We start from the raw sequence: 21401 nt of genomic DNA on the forward strand, positions 1-21401 counted from the left end.
ATCCTAAAAGGGTTTCTCTCTATAAAATATTTCTGTGTACAGAAAACTACTATGAAGGGTATTCAACCTATGGAATACCCCATTCGATGAGTTTTTTTCTACAGAATACCTCTTTGAAGACGTTTCTGTCTATAAAGGACTCCCTTGAAGGGTCTTCTACTTATAGAAGATTCCTTCCTATTCTACCTATAGATGAGGGGTTCCTCTAAGTGTTGTGTTTGTGAAGTCATCCATACTTTCCTCTATTTTGTAAACTAACGCCTTTCTCTATTTTGTGATGCTGCCATCTTTGTTTTCTATAACAACTCCCCACATTCTAACACCTTTCTTTTCTCATTTCTCTCTACTAAATCCTTATATCATAGTTGTAGTTTTCAGGATGAACATTTGGGAATCGTTCAAGTCCTTTTCAATAATCTTATGAGTGGAATATTGAAGAGTATAGCATACTTGTAGGCGTGACATTGTTTGACTGCCTTCAAGAAGGTTGCCACGTCATTATAAATGCACAAACAAAAGAAAAACAGTCACCATTGGTTTTACACCATAACAACGGTTAGCGCCATCTAATGTCAATTTTTGACAACGTAATGTGTTATTTTACTCAGTACACCAACCTTTTAGTTTCACACATAAATAAAATCCACATAATCAGGTGGCGCTCCAGAACATAAACAAAAATGGCTGCAACATATCCCAGCAAAAAGTTTGCATCCGCGGATGCAGTTGAATCACTTCAAGTGTACAGTACATTTGCCGTTGGAGTACATCCTAGCAAACAAGTTTGGAAGTAGTGCAATGCAGAGTTATGATTTCACAACATCTTTGAATGCAGTCCACACGGAGTTATGAAAAATGCACTCCGTTCGATACATTTTAGAAGCACTATCTTAAAGATCCCTACAGGCACAAACCAATTTTGTGATCCCTTCAAAAGACGTCGCAGCCTTTTTTCCAAATATAAAAAAGAGTGTCTAAAATTCTAAGAATTTGTTAAAAAAATAAAGAATTACAAACTAAATTTGCGAACATTGCGATAATTCACAAGACGGAAATTAGTTTTGGAGTGCAGTTGGAGTAAATTTCGAAATTTGAGCTGGAGTGGGAGGACAATATGTATAAAACCCTTTGGATGATGAAGCAAAATCAATTGCGATGGCATAAAATGCAGAGCAGAGGAAGTAAACTCGGTCACGATTAAATTTAACGGAGTATTTGTATAATTTGTGCTTATGGTATAAAGTTCTTAATATTATTGTTTTAAACAAATAATAAATACATTTTATTTATTCTGGGATATTTTGCAATGGCTTGCATTTTTTAGCATCTTTAAGCTGGGTACACATTGTCAGTTTTGAATGTCGATATTTCGCAATTATCGATAACTGTCAAACCGTCCAGCAACCACAAAACATTTTGTGGTTGCATGATGAATGACAAAAATGAACGGCCACACTAAATGCAATCCAAAACACTGCATCAAATGTAGTGATTTGTATCGAAAATGGACTGCACGCCAGCTGTGTGCTGTGGAAGCAAAATTGAGTGCATCCTAGCTGCGCTCTCTTGTAAAATTCATAAGTGAATTCATACCCAGCAAAAAGTTTGCATTCGCGGATGCAGTTGAATCACTACAAGTGTACAGTACAAGTGCCGAAAATTAGTAGATTATTGCAGTACTGGAACAGACCATTTATATTTGTATGTCTTTGGTTATCTCTTTGACCGAGGTTCATTTACTAGGAGTTTACTCCAGACAGTTTGTCTTCAAATACAACTCTAATTTACTAACACATTCATACATTTGATGGCTGTCTCGATAACATAAAGGAAAAAATGGTTATCGTAGTAAGAATTTGTAGATTCTTGCATGTTCTGGAACTGGCATTATTTCTCTTTTCCAGATCTTGCAAGAAGCTACTACTTTTTCCTACGATAACATGTTTTCCTTTATGTTATCGAAAAAATAGTAAAAATTAGTAGATTTTTGTAGTACTGGAACAGACCACATTTGTTTATTGTCATGCAACAGTTGAACTATAGATTCCTACTTAATCGTTTTCAATCTATAGAACCACTGGTCGAACAAAAAACGTGTGGAATGTTTATATTCTGAAAGAGAAGTTGACTTCAATTTAATATCCTATAGGAAAATAAACTTTTAAAATGGAATTAACTGGAGAAAATTCTCCAAATGTGTCGGAGAATGAGGGCGACAAAGGGACCACTGAACAAAAGGCAAGAAAACGTCGTAATCCATTTAAAGTACAAAAAGAAAAGGAGGAAAAAGAACGTCGCCAAAAGAAACGTGCTCGATTAATTGTCCGTAATATGAGCTACAAAGCAAAAGAGGAGGACCTACGTAAACATTTTGAACAGTGGGGAAAGTTGGAAGAGATCAATATTCCAAAAAGACCGGATGGAAAATTGGTTGGTTGTGCATTCGTCCAATATGAGACAATTAATCAGGCTACCAAGGCCATTCTAAAAGGTAATGGTAAGGAGTTTTTGGGTCGTGTAGTGTTCATTGATTGGGCCCTTGGAAAGGATGAATATGTGGCAAAGAAACAACAAAATGTTAAAGAAGAACCCGAGGAAAAGAAACCAAAAGTGGAAATTAAAGAGGAGGATGAAAAGAAATCCCAGAAAAATAAGGCAGAAGAAAGTAGAGATGATGACGAAGACAACGACGAGGAGGATAGTGGAAATGAAAACCAAGAGGAGGATGAGGTATGTTCTGTTTTTGCAAAACTTAATTCCATTCCATGTAAAAGACAAAAGTGAATTTAAATGGGCCGATTCCGTACAGCGAGGCGAGTCGTGTCGCGTTGTCAAATGCAATTTTTCGATTCCGTATGGCAATATCGCCTGACGTCGTCAAATTTTGTCGCCGAAACGTTCATTTTCCGGCGACAACAAATTAGCTGTCGCCGTACATTTTTACTAACGAATAAAAATAAAAAAATAAAAATAACTTGTTATCGACGATTATTTTCTATCGCTGTACGTAGTGCATTTTTTAAATTTTGTCACAGAGACGATAGACGACGCGACATGACTCGCCTCGCTGTACGGAATCGGCCCATAAGTTTAAGATAAGATGATTCTCATTCGTCTTACCTTTAGTTTTTGCCATTGGTTGAAATTTCCCAAGAGGTTGAATGTTCCATGCATTACAATATCAATGGTGGCATTAGATTTCCCATAAATAATCTAACTGGTGTTTGTCTCTCTAGGATAACTCTGAAGATGATGATGAGGATAATAGTGATGAAGGAGACAGTGAAGATGATGATGAGGTTGACGAAGAAAATGACAATGAAGAAGATGACGATGAGGACAAAAAAGATATTAAATCGAAAATTAATATCGACAAAGTGAAGAAAGAGAAACGCATTTCAAACGATGTCCAAGAAGGTTGCACAGTTTTCATAAAAAATGTTCCTTTTGATGCTGAAGATGGGGATTTGCGTAAAGTTTGCCGCAAATTTGGTCCCGTTTGGTATGCCATAATCAATAGAGAACATGTATCGGGCCATTCTAAAGGAACTGCATTTGTCAAATTTAAAACTAAGGAATCTGCTGATTTGTGCTTGCAATCAGCTGGTGAATTTGTTTTAATGGATCAGGTATTGGAACCATATCCAGCATTGAGCAAAGAGGAGATACGTCAACAAAACTTGGAAAAAGATAAGAAAAATGATGGCAAAGATTCTCGAAATCTGTATCTTGCAAGAGAAGGTCTTATTATGGCAAATTCCAAGGCGGCCGAAGGTGTTTCAGCCTCTGATATGAACAAAAGACACAAGTTGGAACAGATCAAGGCACAAGTTTTGAAAAATCTAAATAGGTTTGTGATAATTTTTTTATAAATTAATATTTATTTTTTTATTTTCCCTCATGAATAATTAAATTTTTTTATACATTCAGATTTGTTTCTCGAAATCGCTTGTCAATCCACAACCTACCGCTGAACTATGATAATGACAATTTGAGAGATATGATTATAGCATACACTGGTTTCCATCCCCACGAATGTAGAGTCATGCGTGAAAATAAAATAACCCCAGATCATCCAAAAGGCAAATCAAAAGGTTTTGGTTTTATGTCCTTTAACACTCATTTGGAGGCATTGACTGCCTTGAGAAAACTCAACAATAATCCCAAAGTTTTTGGTACTCAACATGTAAGGTTTTGATTTATTTTTTTGATTTTTCCTATAATTAGAAAAACACTATTTCTATTCTTCACAGCGTCCTATCGTGGCCTTCAGTATAGAAGATCGTGCCGTCCACAAGGTCAAGGGGAAACGTCAAGAAAGATCCAAACTGAATAATCCCACATTCAAAGAAAAACTAGAAAAACGCAAAGCTTTAAAGAACGATAAAAAGGCGGGAGGCGGTAAATTCCCCATGAAAACACTACCCAAAGGACCACAAGATGACAACAAAGAAAAACTCAAGAAACACATTAAGAAATTGGAAGAAGCTCGTGCCCAAAAGAACAATAAAAACGAAAATAAGAAATCACAAGCAGCTGCCGCTGCAACGGGTGATGAATTTGTGGGTACGGAAGCTAAACAGGGTACAGTGTTACGTATGCGTTCCTTTAAAAAACTCAAAGAACAATCAGCCGATCATATGCAACGTGTAAAACAGGAGAAGAAAAAGAAGAAGCAGGAAAAAATCAAACAAATCCATTTGGCCGAGAGAAAGGCGGAAATTCGTCCCAAACAGGGACGTAAAGTGGAGAAGGATGATTTGGCTCCCTTGGTAAATAAATACAAACAAATGCTGGAGAAACATGACAATCCAAATGATGCGGGTAATGCTAAGAAACCCAAACGTACCAAATGGTATGCGGAATAGAAAAAAAAAACAATGCTTAGAAGTTAAACCAATTTTCAATACCCTATTTTTAGTCAATAATTTTATTGTTTGTTTTGTAAATACCAACCATACACACACAAAAAATGGAATAAATATTAGCTATATAATGTGTAAGAAATGTGATTGGAATGTGATTGTGGTCTAAATTGGGGTCTTAAATCTTGTATCATTTTTGGCAAAGACTAGTCATTCCTATGGGGTATAACAATATCAGCCTTAAGATAAGTATCGAAGAGACATTCACACTCATGACAAAGGCAACCCTATGAAGACAATGGATGACATAAGAGCTGATACGATATTAAGGAACGAACCTGATAGCCTTTAACCCGGGGCACAGTGCGAAATATGAGCACTTTAGCGGAACTTTACTAATAACTTTTAAAGTAAAGGGCGCAGATTCCTAAAATTTTGCAAAAATGTTTCTTATATTAGTGGATATTGTGGGGCTTAAATTGGGCCACATAGGCCCGCGGTTTCCCGTAGCGTTCATGTAACGGCGGCTGTCGTTTTTACGTTTTACATTCATTTTTCAATCGATTTTGCTGCAAATTGGTATATTGAGTTTTCAGCGGATAGAAAACTTATGTACAAAATATTTTCAATGTAGGTTGGCGTTTTGGTATAGACCCCTTTGAACGGTACCGGTCGATGGACATATTTTAAATGTTACAGACACATTTTCCAACGTATTTGGTTGTATTTTGGCATTTTATGCTCTTCATAAACAGAAAACATCTGTGCGAAATATTAACATCGTAGGTACGCGTTTTTGGTATAGCCCCCATATGACGTGTTCCCTCATATTAGGTATTTTAAATGTTGAAGACAAAAATTGCAACAGATTTTGATGCAAATGTAAATTTTAAGATGTTAGCGAATAAAAATCCTCCTCACATAAAAGCTGTCAACATAGGTCCACTTCTGGGTGAAGCCCCACAACCCTACACATCCATTAAGGAGTAAAATGTCAACATTTTTTGTTTTCATTTGTATCTACAATGTTTATTGGTCCATTCAGCAGGTCTGCATTAATTTTGTTAATAATGTCTTTCAATCAAGTTCAGGTCTGCGCTGCATTACAATTTTTAACGTATTTTGGTATTTGCACCGCAGCATCTAAAAATGTTGCACTATATGTAAATCACCAACATTTAGAGGTCAAAACTATGAAAAATTGCGAGAGGTTTCTTAATTTTACAGAAATTATCATTGTTAGAGTCCATTTCTTCAAAACACAGTCAACAATGGCGTTCATTGTCGCGTTTACCTTCCACTTTTGGAAAATGCAACTGAATGAAATCCCCGACGTCTTTTTAGAAAATCTTGAATAACGCCAAAGACCGCGCGATACCGCACCAGTTTTATAGCTTTGCGAACAGAGGAGAATCCAATCTTTCGGATTATATATATCTTAACACGTGAATGTACGTAATTCACTTTTGAAATGACCACGGAAAATAAAAAATTACAATTTTGAAAACTTAAAAAAATCACTTCTTTCCGACTAAAATTGCAGCAAAACAATAAGGGTTTTTTGCATTTTTTAAAGTGTAAAATATCATAATTGTTTTGTAAAATATTAAGAAAAATAAATCATGGCATACTGACTTACCACTTGTCCGCGCCACTCCATTTTTTTAATGAAATAAAAAATACATTTCTTAAGAAAAAATTATTAAACAAAAATGCAACTTTAAGTGCATTTTTAAGTCGTTTGGTGGAGTAAATCGGCAAACTGAGTATGGACCATTTGCAGTGGAGTACTTAGCTAACGAATTCAATAAAAGTTTAATTAATTTCATGTACTTTGAAAATCCCTTAAAGTTCCACTAAACTTCCCAAATTTCGCAGTGTGCGGGGGTCTAATTACGGTATTCGATTCGATTGAGTATTTGCTCGTGAATGAAGAAATAGAACTATGAAAGCCTATTCGCGCCACCAACAGTACATTTACTAAGGTAGATGCATTAGCAATTAGTTTTTGCTTTAAAATGAACAATTTTTTACCATCTACCTTCTTAATGTTCTTTGAAGAACACATAGGTTTTCATAGTTCGAATTTTTTCTCACGAAAAAATACTCGATGGAATCGAATGTCGTAATTAGGCCTTAGATATGTCCAATGCTTAATAATGATCATGATCAGTTTTTTTTGACGTTTTTTGTATAATTTAAGCACAAAAAAATTAAAATTTTCTTCACTGGGCTTCCCTGAGAGGGAAGAAATACTTTAGTGTCGGAGGTGGAGTGGCTATAAATATTGGCATATTTCGGCGCCCATATCTCAGGAAGTATTGCTTCCATTAGAAAAAAGTCATAGGGAGTTATTCTGAATGAAAACTCCCCGTTTTAAAAATTTTAATCATCTTGGACCTTCTGTGAAAATTACCTTTCAATGGGCCTGGGAAACAAGACCTTTTAAAGGGGTTCTGCTGGAAGAAGACTTAGGGGTCTATTATGGGTAGCAACTCAACTTTAGTTGCGTTGTCAGAAGAGAAAATCATAGAATTAAAATAAGTGAAATCCCACGGCAGCGGGTTCTTTCGTACCGGATTGACCCGGAACAACACAAAACCGATGTTCCGGCCAGCGGCTGCCACCTCAGTGTGTACATGTTTGTATTTGTTTCGTTTTTCTGTATTGGGAGCAGCATATCCCGGAATGCCTGCTCCGAATTCTATTGGTCCGAGCCGGGACGGAGGAAAACCCAGGACCAATATATCTGTGCTCAGTTTGTCACATCCGCATCTTCACCTACATCCAACCTTCGGTGAGATGCAATAGATGTCAGGAGTGGGTGCATGTAAGGGGTTGCTCTGGACTCGTCCACGTGAGGGACTACGACAGGGATTATGTTGCTGCATGCTGCGTGAACACAGTCCCCAATGAGTCGTCGTCGGATTACGAAACTCCCTCGTCGTCTGACTACGAAACTCCCCCGCAGTCCCCTCGACAACAACCGCACACGCAGCCTTTAACACCAGCCGTTGTTGTTTCAATCCCAGAGAATGCATCTCCGACGTAAGATCGAGGAAATAGTAGATTTCATGAGTCGGAAGAACATCAAGGTCGCGGCGGTGCAGGAAACCAAGCTGAACAACAACCACAGCTTAGAGCATTGTGATGGTTACAATGTTCTGAGGAAAGATCGCACCAGAAGTGGAGGTGGGGGATTGGCTTTCCTATTGCACCAGTCTGTCCAATACAGACCTATCTCCCTTGAGCCTGTCTCTAATGACCCGTACATGGAATGTATGGGGGTAGCAGTCAGGTGTGGAGCTGCCGAGATAGAGTTGCTGAATGTATACATCCCGCCGAGAAATAGCTGTATCTCAGATTATAGGCCTGACATTAGCCCGCTCTTGGAAGGTCATAATCGTCTGGTCCTGGGGGACTTTTATGCGCATCATGAGATGTGACATTCGGACGTCGGAAACGACCAGAGAGGTACAGCGTTGGCTGAGCAGATTGATAGCTCTACGTTTTGCACGGTCAATGAAGACGCCCCTAGCAGAACTAGGTCACAGTTCGCCAGACATAACCATTGTGTCACCAGTAGTGGGATTTTCTAACTCATTTTTTGGGTTACCGACAAAAATCGGTAAAATTAAAACGCAAAATTATGAATGAAAAGTGAAAATAAAAGTTGACACCACTCTTGCTATCGGTAGAACTTTACGACGACTTTTTATTCGTCGCCAACATACCGACGAACATCGTTAATTACCGAAATTATAAGCATTTTAAGTTGACCGATTTTTGTCGGTAACTCGAAAAATGAGTTACAGAATTCCACTACTGGTCTGACAAATGACCTTACCTGGCAACCCTGTCATTTCCCTTGGATCAGACCATCTCCCCATAATTGTCTCCATTAGCAGACCACCCGACTTCATCACCTCTGAACGCCGCACATTCGTCAATCATAAAAAAGCTGATTGGCCGAGTTTCAGAGAGTTCACCAATCACCGCTTCAGAGAATTGCCCAATCCTTCTGATGTTCGGGTAGCGGAAAGGACGTTCCGGGACATCATCACTGCTGCAGCCGCTCGCCATATCCCTGCTGGTCGAATACCCGAAGTAAGACCAAATTTCCCAGCAGAGGCGACGGGATTAGCAAACGAGCGTGATGAGCTTCGTCGTATCAACCCCAATGACCCCAGAGTCAGGGAGCTGACACTGGAAGTTAACAGGCTGGTCGGCGAGCATAAGCGGAACAAATGGTTAAATCATCTGAAGAGCTGCAACATTGGAGCCGGTATAGGTGAATTGTGGGCAACGGTTAAGTCACTCTCGAACCCTGGAAGAAGGGAAGATAGGACCTCAGTCACGTTTGGCGACGTTACGTTGACTGACCCGAAGAGGTGCGCAAGTAATTTCAATCGACAGTTTGTCGAGCATCCCGAGAGTGACAGGGCGAAGAGAAGAGTATTACGTCGCAGGGTGGTCCCACTACGGAAGCCAGGCAAGGATGCCAGCAAAAGTGAATCGTACAGACCGATTTCGCTTTTGTCGCCCGTAGCAAAGACACTTGAGGCCTTGATCCTCCCCAGTATCAGAAAAAGCTATCAAGTTGCCGATCATCAACATGGATTCCGTATGCAGCACAGCACGACAACAGCGCTGCACACCATTACCACATATATCTGTAAAGGACTCAACCAGAGACGGCCGTGCGATAGAACAGTGATGGTGGCGCTTGACTTATCAAAAGCCTTTGATACAGTCAGGCACTCCACGCTGTTTGAGGACATTGAGCAGACAACCCTCCGGCCAAGCTTGAAACGTTGGATAGTCAACTATATGTGTGGACGCCAGTCGTACGTGGAATTCAGGAATAAGAAGTCCAAACCCCGTAGAGTGAAACAGGGAGTTCCCCAAGGTGGGGTGATATCTCCGGAACTGTTTAACCTCTACCTCTCCTGTATTCCACCCCCTCCAGACGGCATTGAGATCGTGACGTATGCGGATGATTGCACGATCTTGGCGTCGGGTACCTATCCTGATGACATCTGTGAGAGACTGAACAACTATTTAACTGATCTTACCACCTTTTTCCATTCGAGGAATATGCAGATTTCCCCCACAAAATCTACAGCCACTCTGTTCACCACATGGACAGCGCAGTTTGGACGTGAGTTGAATGTCGTGGTCGACGGTAGCAGAATTCCGACCACAAACTGCCCTAAAATTTTAGGGGTCACATTCGACACTACATTCACGTCGTGCGCACACGCCACAGCTATCTGCGACAAGTTGAAAAGTAGGAACAAGGTCCTCAAGTCCCTGGCCGGCAGCACTTGGGGTGCAGATAAAGAAACCTTGTTGACCACATATAACGCGATAGGTCGGTCTGTGGTAAGCTATGCGGCTCCAGTCTGGTCCCCGAGATTGTATGATTCGAACTGGAAAAAGATTCAAACTTGCCAAAATGCAGCCCTGAGAACAGCGACAGGGTGCCTCCTCAAATCTTCAGTGGACCATCTACATGAGGAGGCAAAAATTCTTCCTGTAAAGCAACACAATGAGATGCTTTCGTTGCAGTACCTGCTTGGATGTTATCGTGTGAGCCATCCCAATCACCATCTTGTGGGTAGGCCCGGCCCATTCAGGGAGATCAGGAAGGATATCCATGCTCTAGAGGGAGAGGTCCAACGATACAGGAGAGAACCCCTAGATCAACAAGCATATCAAGCAGGATTGAATAGCATTCACACGGACGCAGTTGCCAAGGCCTTATGCAATTATAGTGTGAATAAAGTACTTGGAGTACATCCTCCATCTATCGCAGCTGAGGAGCGTCAGCTGCCACGACAAACTAGAGTAGTTTTGGCCCAACTACGCTCGGGATATTGCAGTCGCCTAAATTCTTATTGGGCGGAAATCGATCTGCCCAGTATGCGGCATGGGCCCGCACGACACACAACACCTTTTTAACTGCCCCGCCAAACCTACCCATCTAACTCCAGTGGATCTGTGGCTACATCCCATCGAAGCAGCCACTTTTCTGGACCCAGAGCCAGATTGAACAGAGGAACGAACATATAAACATAATAAAAACACTGTTACAACAACAACACAACAGGATAGAAAAATATTCAAACCTATCAGAATTCCGCCCTGAGAACTGCAACAGGGTGCCTTAAGTGGACTATATTCGTGAGGAGACAAAGATTCTTCTAGTGCAGCAAGACAGTGGGATGTTGCCGTGAGAGCCATCCTAATCACCATATGGTGGATAGGAACCCCCGCCCCCAGGCATGTCGGGAGTGATATTCATTATCTAAAAAGAGAGGTCTATAAAAAATATCTGAGGTTATTATGGACGAAAATTCCCCGTGAGTTTTTTCACTTTCTTCCTACTTTCGTTCAGAGTTTTCGTTCATAATAACCACCATCAAATACTGTTACAACAACAAAAGGTCCTCATGAAATACGTATGTAGGTTTGTGGGCTATTTGAAATCAGGAAAAGATATTTCGCAGGTTGTATGGGAAAGAAAAAGACATATTTAAGGTTGAATGAGAAATAGGCCTTTGGGTAGTATCCATGACCCTACAACAACAAAAGGTTGTCTTTGAGAAGGATATCCTACGAAGTTATTCTAGGGGAAAATGCCATTAGTTTTATCTTTATAAAAACATTAAAAAGGTTTCAGTTTCGGGAAATCCCCATCCCTGGAAACCCTTACAAACAATTTTTCAATCAACCCCATATAGAGTAAAAATTTAGGCAACCCTCTTCGATTGTGCTGTAATTTATTCTCCGGCAAAGAATAGGGAACAGAAGTCCACATTAGTTTGACTACCTCTCTAAAAAAAGTTCTTCATGTTATCATTGTAAAGAGAGTAGTTGCTATAATAAAAATAGGAATTTTAAAACGAGTCTGGTTCAAAGTACAGCATGTCCAATTTGCCCATCGGATTCTAAGAATATGCAGGTAATTTAAATGGGCAAATTTCCATATGTTTAAAATGCCATTTACCTGAAATATGTTTATTGGGAAAATACACAAATATTTATTATGATTTAATTGGAATTTTATGGCTAGGTAAGAAGGATGTTTGTTTTGTACAGGATTATAGACCGCAGATAGGCTTCAACATATTTTGTATAAAATATGAGAAAGGCGGCGAAAGATTGTCATTGACGAGTTGTGCTTAGCACGAGTAACATCATCAACAGTTAAATTTTAAAAGTTTCCTTATTGAAGAAAAAGTCATTTGAAGATATGGCTCCACAAGAAAAAGTTGAATTTGTCATACTTAGATTGACATTTTTACCTTATGTGTAAGTAAAAAATAGTTTGCTAATAAATTTAGTTAATGTTTAACTTTGTTTAGGTGGTGGCTATATGCCTCCACAGCCTCAATTAAATTTGTTTAATATACCGTTTTGAAATCAATGTTTAACTTACAATTTCCTTTTACAGGCATCCACAATATCCTCGTATTACTTTGACACACAAACGGCATTCACCTAGCAGTTCAATGACTCAAGTTCGTGATTGGGTAAGTTCGACATATTTTAATGAAATTTGAGATTTTATGTAACAGTTTCGTTTTTCTTTCATTTTTTCACAGTTTGATCGAATAATGTCTCGTGAAAAATCTCGCATTGATCCCCAGCTAAGCATACGTTATTGCGAATGGAATGTCACATCGGGCAATGCAAGCCTATTTACCGTTAATGGCTATCGTTTTGATAAAATCCTATTGGTATTGGGTGAAGAAGTTGTCCACTGGATTTTCTATCAAAATATGCCACTGCATCGACGCATTGAAGGTTGTGGACGTTTGTCGGTAAATTATTGCGGTTGTTGCTTGAATACACAATATTTGAAAATTATGGAAACTGTTAAGGGCTGCGTAATGCAAAAGGGCACATATTATTGACTTTAGAAAGCAAAAAACAAAAAGAAATGGAAATGCGTTAAACGTAAACTAAACCACATAGTTATAAGAAGATTATTATATGATTTTAAAAATACATATAAAAATTATAATAAAAAAGTATGACAACAAATTTACTAATAGTATTTTAAATACCTTTTGTTTTATTTTCTTTCTTCTAATTCATTTAATTGTTTTTTTAACATATTGTATTGTTTATTCTTGTTTAGTTACAAATAAGGATGCATCATCAATCGTACTCTTAACAAAACTTATTCCAACCAATGGAAACGGGCACCATACTTGGCAGGGGCCTTGGGATAATCGTCGGGCAAACCAGGTGTAGCATCTGGATAGACTTTCTTTTCAGGTTTGGGTGGAGCAGGACGATCAGTTGCATGGATCTGAAAAGCAAAAAAAAAAAAATGATAGTGAAAAATATCGATTATAATTGATAATCCGATAGTGACAACCGGGGCAAATATGGATAATAAAATTATAGTGTTGCAACGAAGACCACAAAGACTTCTAAAAAATTTAGTGCGATTGTGACTTTTTTATTTTGGACACTGTTCATAGGTCTTAAAATCTCGGCCGAAGGCCTGCCAACCCCTTATGATTTTTGGGATCTAGCCTTCGCAAGCTTTTAAAAGATCGAAATTAGCTGGTTTCAAAAAAAAAAAAAAAAAAAAAAAAAAAAAGAATGAAAAGATTAATTAGGGGTCATTGTGGAACTTTGAAGTCCCATATCTTGGGAAGTATGGACAGTGTGTCGTGGAGGCCTGTGTTGCATGCTGGGCAGATGTTTTGCACGGTGTCATCGATCCTTGTCCTCGCCCTATAGGAATACAGATGGCTACACCAACCCGAACGTAGTTGAGCCAAAAATACTCTTAATAAGACAAAAATAAAATACAAAAATAGTCTGGTTTGTCTTGGCAGCTGACGCTCCTCCGCTGATAGATGGCCGCATTTGGACGGTAGTTGTTTATGCCATTTGCGGCTGCATCCGTGTGAATGCTATTTAAACCTGTTTGACAGGCTTGTTGATATAGGGTGTCCTCTCTCGTAATGTTGGACCTCTCTTTCTAGATCATGAAGATCCCTCCGGACATGCTCTCGCCGTAACACCCGAGAAAGTACTGCAACGAAAGCATGCCATTGTGTTGCTGTACTGAAAGAATCTTTGTCTCATTAAAATGGTCCACTGAAGACATGAGGAGGCTGCCTGTTGCTGTTCTCAGGGCCGTATTCTGACAGGTTTGAATATTTTTCCATTGCGTTGCACTTATATTCGCGGTCCATACTGGGGCCGCATAACTTACTTATATTTGGTCAACAAGGTTTCTTTATCTGAACCCAAGAGCTGCCGGCTAGGTACTTGAGGATCTAGAGATGAAGGAATCTCAACTAGTCGCAGAAAGGTGTGGCATGCGCGGACGACATGAACAGAATGGCTGTAGGTCTGGTGGCGGATATTTGTATAACAGTCAATGCTGTCTCGAGGGGGCAAAATACAGGGTAGGTAGAGGTTAAGCAGTTCCGGAGATATCACGTCATCTTGGAGAACTTCTTCTTTCAAAGTATCGGGCTTGGATTTCTTCCTGAATTCCAGGTACGACTGGCGAACACATATATAATTCATTATCTAACGTTTCAAACTTGGCCATAGGGCTGTCTTCTCCTTATATCCTCATACAGCATGGATTGCTTGGCAGTATTAAAAGCTTTTGATAAGTGAAGAGCTTTGTGTGAAGATGCACTGACTGAAGTGTTTTTTTTTTTGTCTCTCTCACTGATGTATACAAAGCAGGCGAATAAATCGGCTGTGACAAATTCGAGGCATGATGCTGTATCTCAGACGGCCTCATCTTCACAACCACTGGTTGTGATATGTGATAAAGGACTAGCGACGTCTGAAGTAGTTGACGTTGTCACAGGCCATCATTACTCCGTTTGCCCTAAGTTAACCTTTTGCGGGGATTCACAGGTATCGACGATATACATAGATCTTCTTGAAACTTGATGTAAGTTTAAAAGAACCTTTTTTACTACGTTCTGTTTCGGTCATCTGGCTTATCCGATGTGGTACAGAACGTCCAAAATTATATAGGAACATTTATGGTGATTAAGAAATTCGCTTATGGAAAACTCTGCTACACGATAAAAATGTTCTTTTAAATTGAATATTTAAGGATCCCGAGTAGTGGTTGCATAGCTTTAAGTATTTCCAAGGACTATTTCCCTGGAGGCATTCACTTCGTGATGTAGTGATCAACACATCACGTTCTCATTACTCCGTTTGTCCTAAGTTAACCTGTTTTTTGTAGTGATCAACACTTCACGTTCTGGATGTACGCATTTACTCACCTTAGCTCTAGTGAAATAGCCATATTCTGGACGATCAATATCCAAATTGTCCTTCATACATTTATCAAAAACACCTTGTGTTTTGCGGCAGCTAAAATATCAAAAAACGACAAATATTAATCAACTACCAAATCCATCATTAATTGCGAAAAACATACTGGCTAAATGACATAGTACCACTTGATTTATCCAAACAAGTGGCATATTGCATGAATTCTTCGTGACAGCTTTTCTTGACTTTACGGAAGAAGTCCAAAGCGCAACTGGTAACAGCTTTTCCCTCATTTATGCATGCCCTAGGGTCATCTAATTCTTGGCGGCATAACATGAATTCCTAAGAAAAGAAAAAAAAAATCAATAACGAAAAAACATACAAAATAAACAAATTGTTTATGTTTTATATTGAGGTTAGGTTGTGTTTGGGGAGACTCCAAAAATTATATAACCTTGTAGGGCCTATAATTGCTAAAATATCCCTTCCAAACCACGTAACACGTTTTATACAGCATTGTATTATGCCTTAGGAGTTACTTACATTATTTTGATGTTCACAGGCTTTACCCAAGTGGAAAGCTCCGGCACGTAATGCTGCAGTTGAAACGTTCACCTCGGGAACGGTTAATTCCTCTTCGGTAGGCAGCGTTACATTGTTGGTGACAACCATGTTGGGACACTACACAACTTAATATCTGTTTATTTAGAATATAATTAAAAAATATCATAGGCATATTAGTTTATTATTTAACTAAGATTTTTGTAATTTTTTTACCCGAATGAATTTGAGAGAAAAGTTGCTACAAATGCTTCTTCTTGTGTGTGTGTGTGTAATCTACAGCTGATTTGATAAATGTCAATTACACTAGTTACTCGGGGGACATACGTTACGAGCGATCATACGTAACGTATGATACTGACGATAATGGATGTTATCGATTTTTCTCTCGATAAATGGGGATCTTCTGTTTCAATTATTGCTACATATCACGTCTTTTCTACCCAAAACAAATACATATATATTTACACAATGTTTAATTTATTTGTGAGAAAAATGAGAAGAATTACATAAATATATCAAATTAGTCTAGTCAATAGAGCTGGCAAACTATCGATATGCCATCGATAAAAATTGATGGCACTATCTATAATATCGATTATTTTTTTAAAATACCTAGTATCGATAGATAGTTTTGTCTATCGATATTATCGCTTAAACACCTATTATCGATAAATGGTAATCGATAATTTAACTGAATACAAAACAGCTGATGGCAATTATTTTTTATTTACTAACCAAAACATACGTTAAATAATCACTTTTTTAAGAAAATATGACAGAAAAGGATGCAAATTCAAATGAAGTTAAGCCTTCGGTGCTGAAGGATGAATGGGCGGTAGGTTTTGTTCAGTCAATCTTTGAATATTACTTCAACTATACATTATTCCACTTCCAGATACGACCATGTTCGGTTTACAAAGACGAATATGATGATTGTACTAGCTTTAAGGCTAGATTTCATCAATATTTTATACATGGTGAAAATACAGATTGTACTCAATGGCAAACAGATTATAAAAATTGTGTAAAATATCAAGACTCAAATGGCAATGACGTTGAGGCCGGTGAGGCAGTTATACGTAGCGAGGAAGAAAGACGGCTGAAACGTTTTCATGGACATTATGGTAACACAGTTTGGCAAAAACGAAAAAATCCACCAGAAGATTGGGCCGCTCCATTGCCTGAATGGATGGCAAAGAAAAATGAAAATTCCTATTTGCAATTGAAACAAATGGAACTGGAAGGACGTGCTGAACCTACGGAAACAAAATCATATTGTATGATAATGTAGTATAGCTAAAAACTTAGAGTCTTTGTAAATTTGTTAACAATTTATTAAAACAAATAACCCTTTTAAAGCGTTTATTCTTATGTTGAATAAATTAAATTGGTATTAGACTAGCATTCAATTGATTATTTTAAAATTAGTCAATGTGTTGGTGTTCCATATCCTTTAATATTGTTCTGGCTGAGGCAGGTGCTCTTCCCAGTTTGTATAAAACATTAAAATACAGCGACAGGCAGGATCGTTTGAAGGAAAAAGACCTGTAATGTGGAAAAATTTAATTTACAAATATTCCGTCTAATCCAAATGGCGACTTACCATAACGAATATTCAAAATATAATCTACGATATAGCCACTTAAAGTAGCCCGTGACTGTGCTGTAATTTCTATAAATACATTTTTGGGCATAGTGGGCCATTACTTTGGGTCTATTTACAACATCGCCATGCATACGGCCAATGGCTCGAACGGTGTTCAAGTTTCTAATGCAAGGAAATATAAGGACGGACTAGTTTGAATAGTGTATTCATGTTATGTTGACCTTTTGTTCTTACCTAACAACAAACAGCATATTTCTGGGCATTTCTTTAAGAGTCGACATAATCATTTCAAAGTTCTTTTGTGCGATCTGTTGCATATACTTAATGTCATCTTCATTAAGCTTGGTTTTTATAGTACCACCATGTATACGAATGGGTTGTTGGAAGAGTACCTCTGCAAATTTCATGTGATCTTTGATGCCCAATTTGCTTGCCGCCCTTTGCATGCTTTTCTCATCTCTTAATACTGTGGCCTCCCAAAATTCACACAAGTTACTTCTAATATTGGCAGGCAACTCCTCATACAAACCATGATCGAGCAGAACTAACTCGGCTTTTCCACTTGGGGTTTTACGTACAAAAACTGTAAAGGAATACGATTTATCGTGTTGCATTGGGGAGGAATAGTTTACTCACTATTGCTTGCATGTGGATCGGCATGTACAAATCCGGTATTGAAAATTTGTTCCGAAAACATTTGAAACAGTTTTCTATCAACATCCTTTATATTTAGTTTTGTCCTCTCCAATTTCTCAATATCACTTATTTTTATACCATCTATCCATTCCAATGTTAATACCCTCTTCAAATAAAAATCAACAATCATTTAATAAATACAAAAACAAATAGTTACCTTAAATATTATACTTACCGTTTTAGTGTGAGTCCAATACACCTTGGGAATATGTACAAATTTTAAAATTTTTAAATCTTTGGCACATCGTTCCACATTTTGGCCTTCATGAATAAAGTTCAATTCTTGTACCAGATTCTTTTTAACATCCTTAAGGATCCAACCAAAGTTATAACTTTTAAAGAAAAATTCTACAATGTCATGTAAAATTATTATGGTACCAAGATCACTGACAAAACGTTTTTGCAAATCACTGTATTGGACCTAGAATGCATTGTAAATTAGATAAAAACATGGGAGGACGTCATTTATAAATAAAAAAAAACTTACTTTCACCGCAACTTGCTGACCAGTTTCCAATTTGGCTTTAAATACTTGTGCAATACTAGCTGCCGCGACGGGTGTATAATCAAATTCCTTAAATAAATTCTCTGGATTTGTGCCGAAATCTTTTTGAAACACCTTTTGTACATCTTCTTTTGATGTAGGCAAACATCTGTCTTGCAGCTTGGCTAATGTACTCGTATATTCCTTGGGTAGTATGTGATTAATTGCAGCAAAGCCCTGACCCACCTTAATGTAAAGCCCACCATTTTTTAAGCAGGTTTCCAGCAAACGATCAGCACTACGTTGATGTATTATTTTAATATTTTTCTCATAATCTGGATCATTTTCATCTAACATAAAATAGTCATAAGATATCAAGGAAGCTGTTTTCAGGGAGCGCATAAATCGCGTAGCTGCTCCAAAATATGTAAATTCATTTACAACTCCATCATATAACACAATGCCTGCCAGAGAACAGCCAAAACCAATAGATATTAAAGGTAACTTTCGAGCGACTTTCTTGGAATTCTGAGACGGATGAAATTGTCTACGTGGAGAACGTATAGTCAAGACATTCTTTCGAAATTGATTTGCCAATAAAGCCTAAAAAACAGATGATCAGGTAATGAAAGTATCTCTAATGTATATAGGACAACATTACCTTTCTTATCATCTTGTCGGGTATAACATACTATATTTAGGGATATAGGCGAGAGTTCAAGTGGTGTTTTCCATGAAAACGTTGTCAATTTGGACTATGGTCACTCCGTATGTTGTTGTAAATTTTGTAAACAATTTCAAGGTTACGAGCCAGTTGGTTAGGACTGGGCAAACTATCGATATTCCGATAATCACAACATCAGATGTTTTCGATATTTCATTTCAAGAATCGATAGCTATTGACAATTGGTCTGTTCCAGTACTGCAAGAATCTACTAATTTTTACCATTTTTTTCCGATAACATAAAGGAAAAAATTGCTCTGTTCCAGAACCTGCAAGAAGCTACTACTTTTTACTACGATAACATTTTTTTATGTTATCGAAAAAATAGTAAAAATTAGTAGATACTTGCAGTACTGGAACAGACCATTAGTTATCGTAGTAAAAAATAGTAGCACCATGGTGGAATAAAGTGGGGTTCAGACGATCAGTTTTGACTGACAGCTTTTGGTCAAATTTCGATTGCTTCAGTTTTGTTGTGCTGTTCGTAGCGGCCAAACAGTCATTCAAGTTGGATGACAAACCAACAGTCAAGTTGAAAAATTACTGTGTTCACATATCTATAAAATCATATAAATAACAACTTTTATTAATAAATATGGATGACAAAAAGATTGGATGTGCATTTTTGATCATTTCGCTTTTAGAGAAAGAAAATAAAGTGACAAGAAGAAGGAAATGGGTAAAAAAATGGATAGCTTCCCGAAAACAATATTCACATGTGAATATTTTAAAAGAAATTCGAGATTCTGAGCCAAACGCTGTCCACTCCAGCTCCAGAAGATTCAGATTGCTTTATTTTTTTTTTCAATTCCCTTCTGTACGATGAGCGGATTACGTTTATTTTCTTCTTGACGTCGTCAATAGAACAATCCTTCTTGTATTTCTTCATAACATTTAGTAGTTCTCCATATGCTTTTGTTTTAATGTCGCGCATCATATATTCTGGACTGGTTATGTCCCAGAGGCATCTTTGCATTTCGTAGCAACATAAAAATTCCTTTAAAAATTCATTTTCGTTGTCCATGTTTGTCGTTTTGTTCGCAATTTTTTTGCTTGGCCGATATTAAAATGAAGGAAAAGATTTTTGTCTGCTATTTTTATCTCTTATTTGCAATAATAATCAATCAAATTAATAAAAACACACGACTTTTTTAACTTTTATTTGATATTTACTCTGCTAATTTATTCCTTGACTGACGTTGTTTCGTTCACACGGTCAAACAAACAAACAACCAACAGCTGACTGTCCAACATCCACAAAAAATTTTGTGGTTGCCTGATGACTGACAAAAATGAACGACCACACTGGCAAGCAACCGATTATTTGAGCAAAGCTGTCAGTCAAAACTGATCGTCTGAACCCCACTTAAGGTGTTACATCGATAACAATAATCGGGCCATTTACCACACCAAACGTCAACATTTGTCCGCCATGAGTAGCACCTTGCAGGTTCTGAAACAGAGCACATATCGCAATTTTATGATTGTGCCATGCAATATCGTTAATTTGCCATCACCAGTAATTTGGAAATGAAAATGGCGGAAATTTTTTGGTCTGTTCAAGCTCTTAAATTGTTACTACGATAATAATCTCTCTGTTCCAGTACTGCAAGAATCTACTAATTTTTAAAGTGGGGTACACACGATCAGTTTTGACTGTCAGTTTTGCTCAAATAATCGGTTGCTTGCCAGTGTGGCCGCTAATTTTTGTCAGTCATCAGGCAACCACAAAATATTTTGTCGTTGCTGGACGGTTTGACATTTATCGATATTTCCGAAAAATCGACAGTCAAAACTGATCGTGTGTACCTCGCTTAATATTTTTTCGATAACATAAAGCAAAAAATGTTATCGTAGTAGAAAATAGTAGCTTCTTGCAGGTTCTGGAACAGAGCAAAAGGAAAAGATGTTATCGTAGTAAATATTTGTAGATTCTCGCAGGTTCTGGAACAGAAAGGTATACAGATTGGATATGATTATTGGTCTGTTTCAGAACCTCAAGAAGAAGAAGGTTCGAGCCAGCTGGTTAGAGCTGCCAAACTATCGATATTCCGATAATCCAACATTAGATATTTTCGATATAATGTTTTAAAATATCGATTGCTATCGATATTATCGTTAATTTGTCATCGCCATTAATTTGGAGATGAAAACGGCGGAAATGTCAATGATTTTCTTGAA

At 37.9% G+C, this 21401-nt stretch overlaps 5 protein-coding genes across 6 annotated transcripts; 3 read left to right on the top strand and 2 right to left on the bottom strand.

Moving 5' to 3' along the window:
* The first annotated feature begins 1971 nt into the window (after nt 1-1971).
* Nucleotides 1972-5007, top strand: LOC141406390 (RNA-binding protein 28). Of its 2 annotated transcripts, XM_073991731.1 has the most exons (5): nt 2054-2730; nt 3237-3262; nt 3302-3850; nt 3931-4186; nt 4254-5007. In XM_073991731.1, the coding sequence occupies exons 1-5, from the start codon at nt 2167-2169 to the stop codon at nt 4866-4868; spliced, it is 2010 nt and encodes a 669-aa protein (XP_073847832.1). In that variant the 5' UTR covers nt 2054-2166; the 3' UTR covers nt 4869-5007. The 2 variants fall into 2 exon arrangements, with proteins under 2 accessions (XP_073847831.1, XP_073847832.1); XM_073991730.1 differs by having other exon boundaries at nt 1972-2730; nt 3237-3850.
* A 6778-nt stretch (nt 5008-11785) lies between these two features.
* LOC141405092 (uncharacterized) lies at nt 11786-13055 on the top strand. Its single transcript, XM_073989081.1, has 3 exons — nt 11786-12182; nt 12325-12403; nt 12476-13055. The coding sequence occupies exons 1-3, from the start codon at nt 12124-12126 to the stop codon at nt 12785-12787; spliced, it is 450 nt and encodes a 149-aa protein (XP_073845182.1). The 5' UTR covers nt 11786-12123; the 3' UTR covers nt 12788-13055.
* ND-19 (NADH dehydrogenase [ubiquinone] 1 alpha subcomplex subunit 8) lies at nt 12918-16051 on the bottom strand. Its single transcript, XM_073989080.1, has 5 exons — nt 15924-16051; nt 15690-15843; nt 15313-15488; nt 15155-15245; nt 12918-13188 (listed from the first exon to the last, which is right to left on the bottom strand). Exons 2-5 carry the CDS (start codon nt 15816-15818, stop codon nt 13057-13059), a joined length of 528 nt encoding a protein of 175 aa, XP_073845181.1. The 5' UTR covers nt 15819-15843; nt 15924-16051; the 3' UTR covers nt 12918-13056.
* Nucleotides 16052-16409: 358 nt separating this feature from the next.
* LOC141387724 (synaptic plasticity regulator PANTS) lies at nt 16410-17114 on the top strand. The gene is made up of 2 exons (XM_073957821.1): nt 16410-16545; nt 16606-17114. The coding sequence occupies exons 1-2, from the start codon at nt 16483-16485 to the stop codon at nt 16999-17001; spliced, it is 459 nt and encodes a 152-aa protein (XP_073813922.1). The 5' UTR covers nt 16410-16482; the 3' UTR covers nt 17002-17114.
* On the bottom strand, nt 17023-19361 carry Adck5 (aarF domain containing kinase 5). Its single transcript, XM_073957820.1, has 7 exons — nt 19158-19361; nt 18500-19099; nt 18188-18433; nt 17953-18118; nt 17551-17899; nt 17314-17478; nt 17023-17255 (listed from the first exon to the last, which is right to left on the bottom strand). The coding sequence occupies exons 1-7, from the start codon at nt 19167-19169 to the stop codon at nt 17135-17137; spliced, it is 1659 nt and encodes a 552-aa protein (XP_073813921.1). The 5' UTR covers nt 19170-19361; the 3' UTR covers nt 17023-17134.
* Nucleotides 19362-21401: the final 2040 nt, after the last annotated feature.

This window comes from Musca autumnalis, unplaced genomic scaffold (genome assembly GCF_047663935.1).
Source record: "Musca autumnalis isolate F117 unplaced genomic scaffold, ASM4766393v1 scaffold_5, whole genome shotgun sequence".
Taxonomy (NCBI): Eukaryota; Metazoa; Arthropoda; class Insecta; order Diptera; family Muscidae; genus Musca; species Musca autumnalis.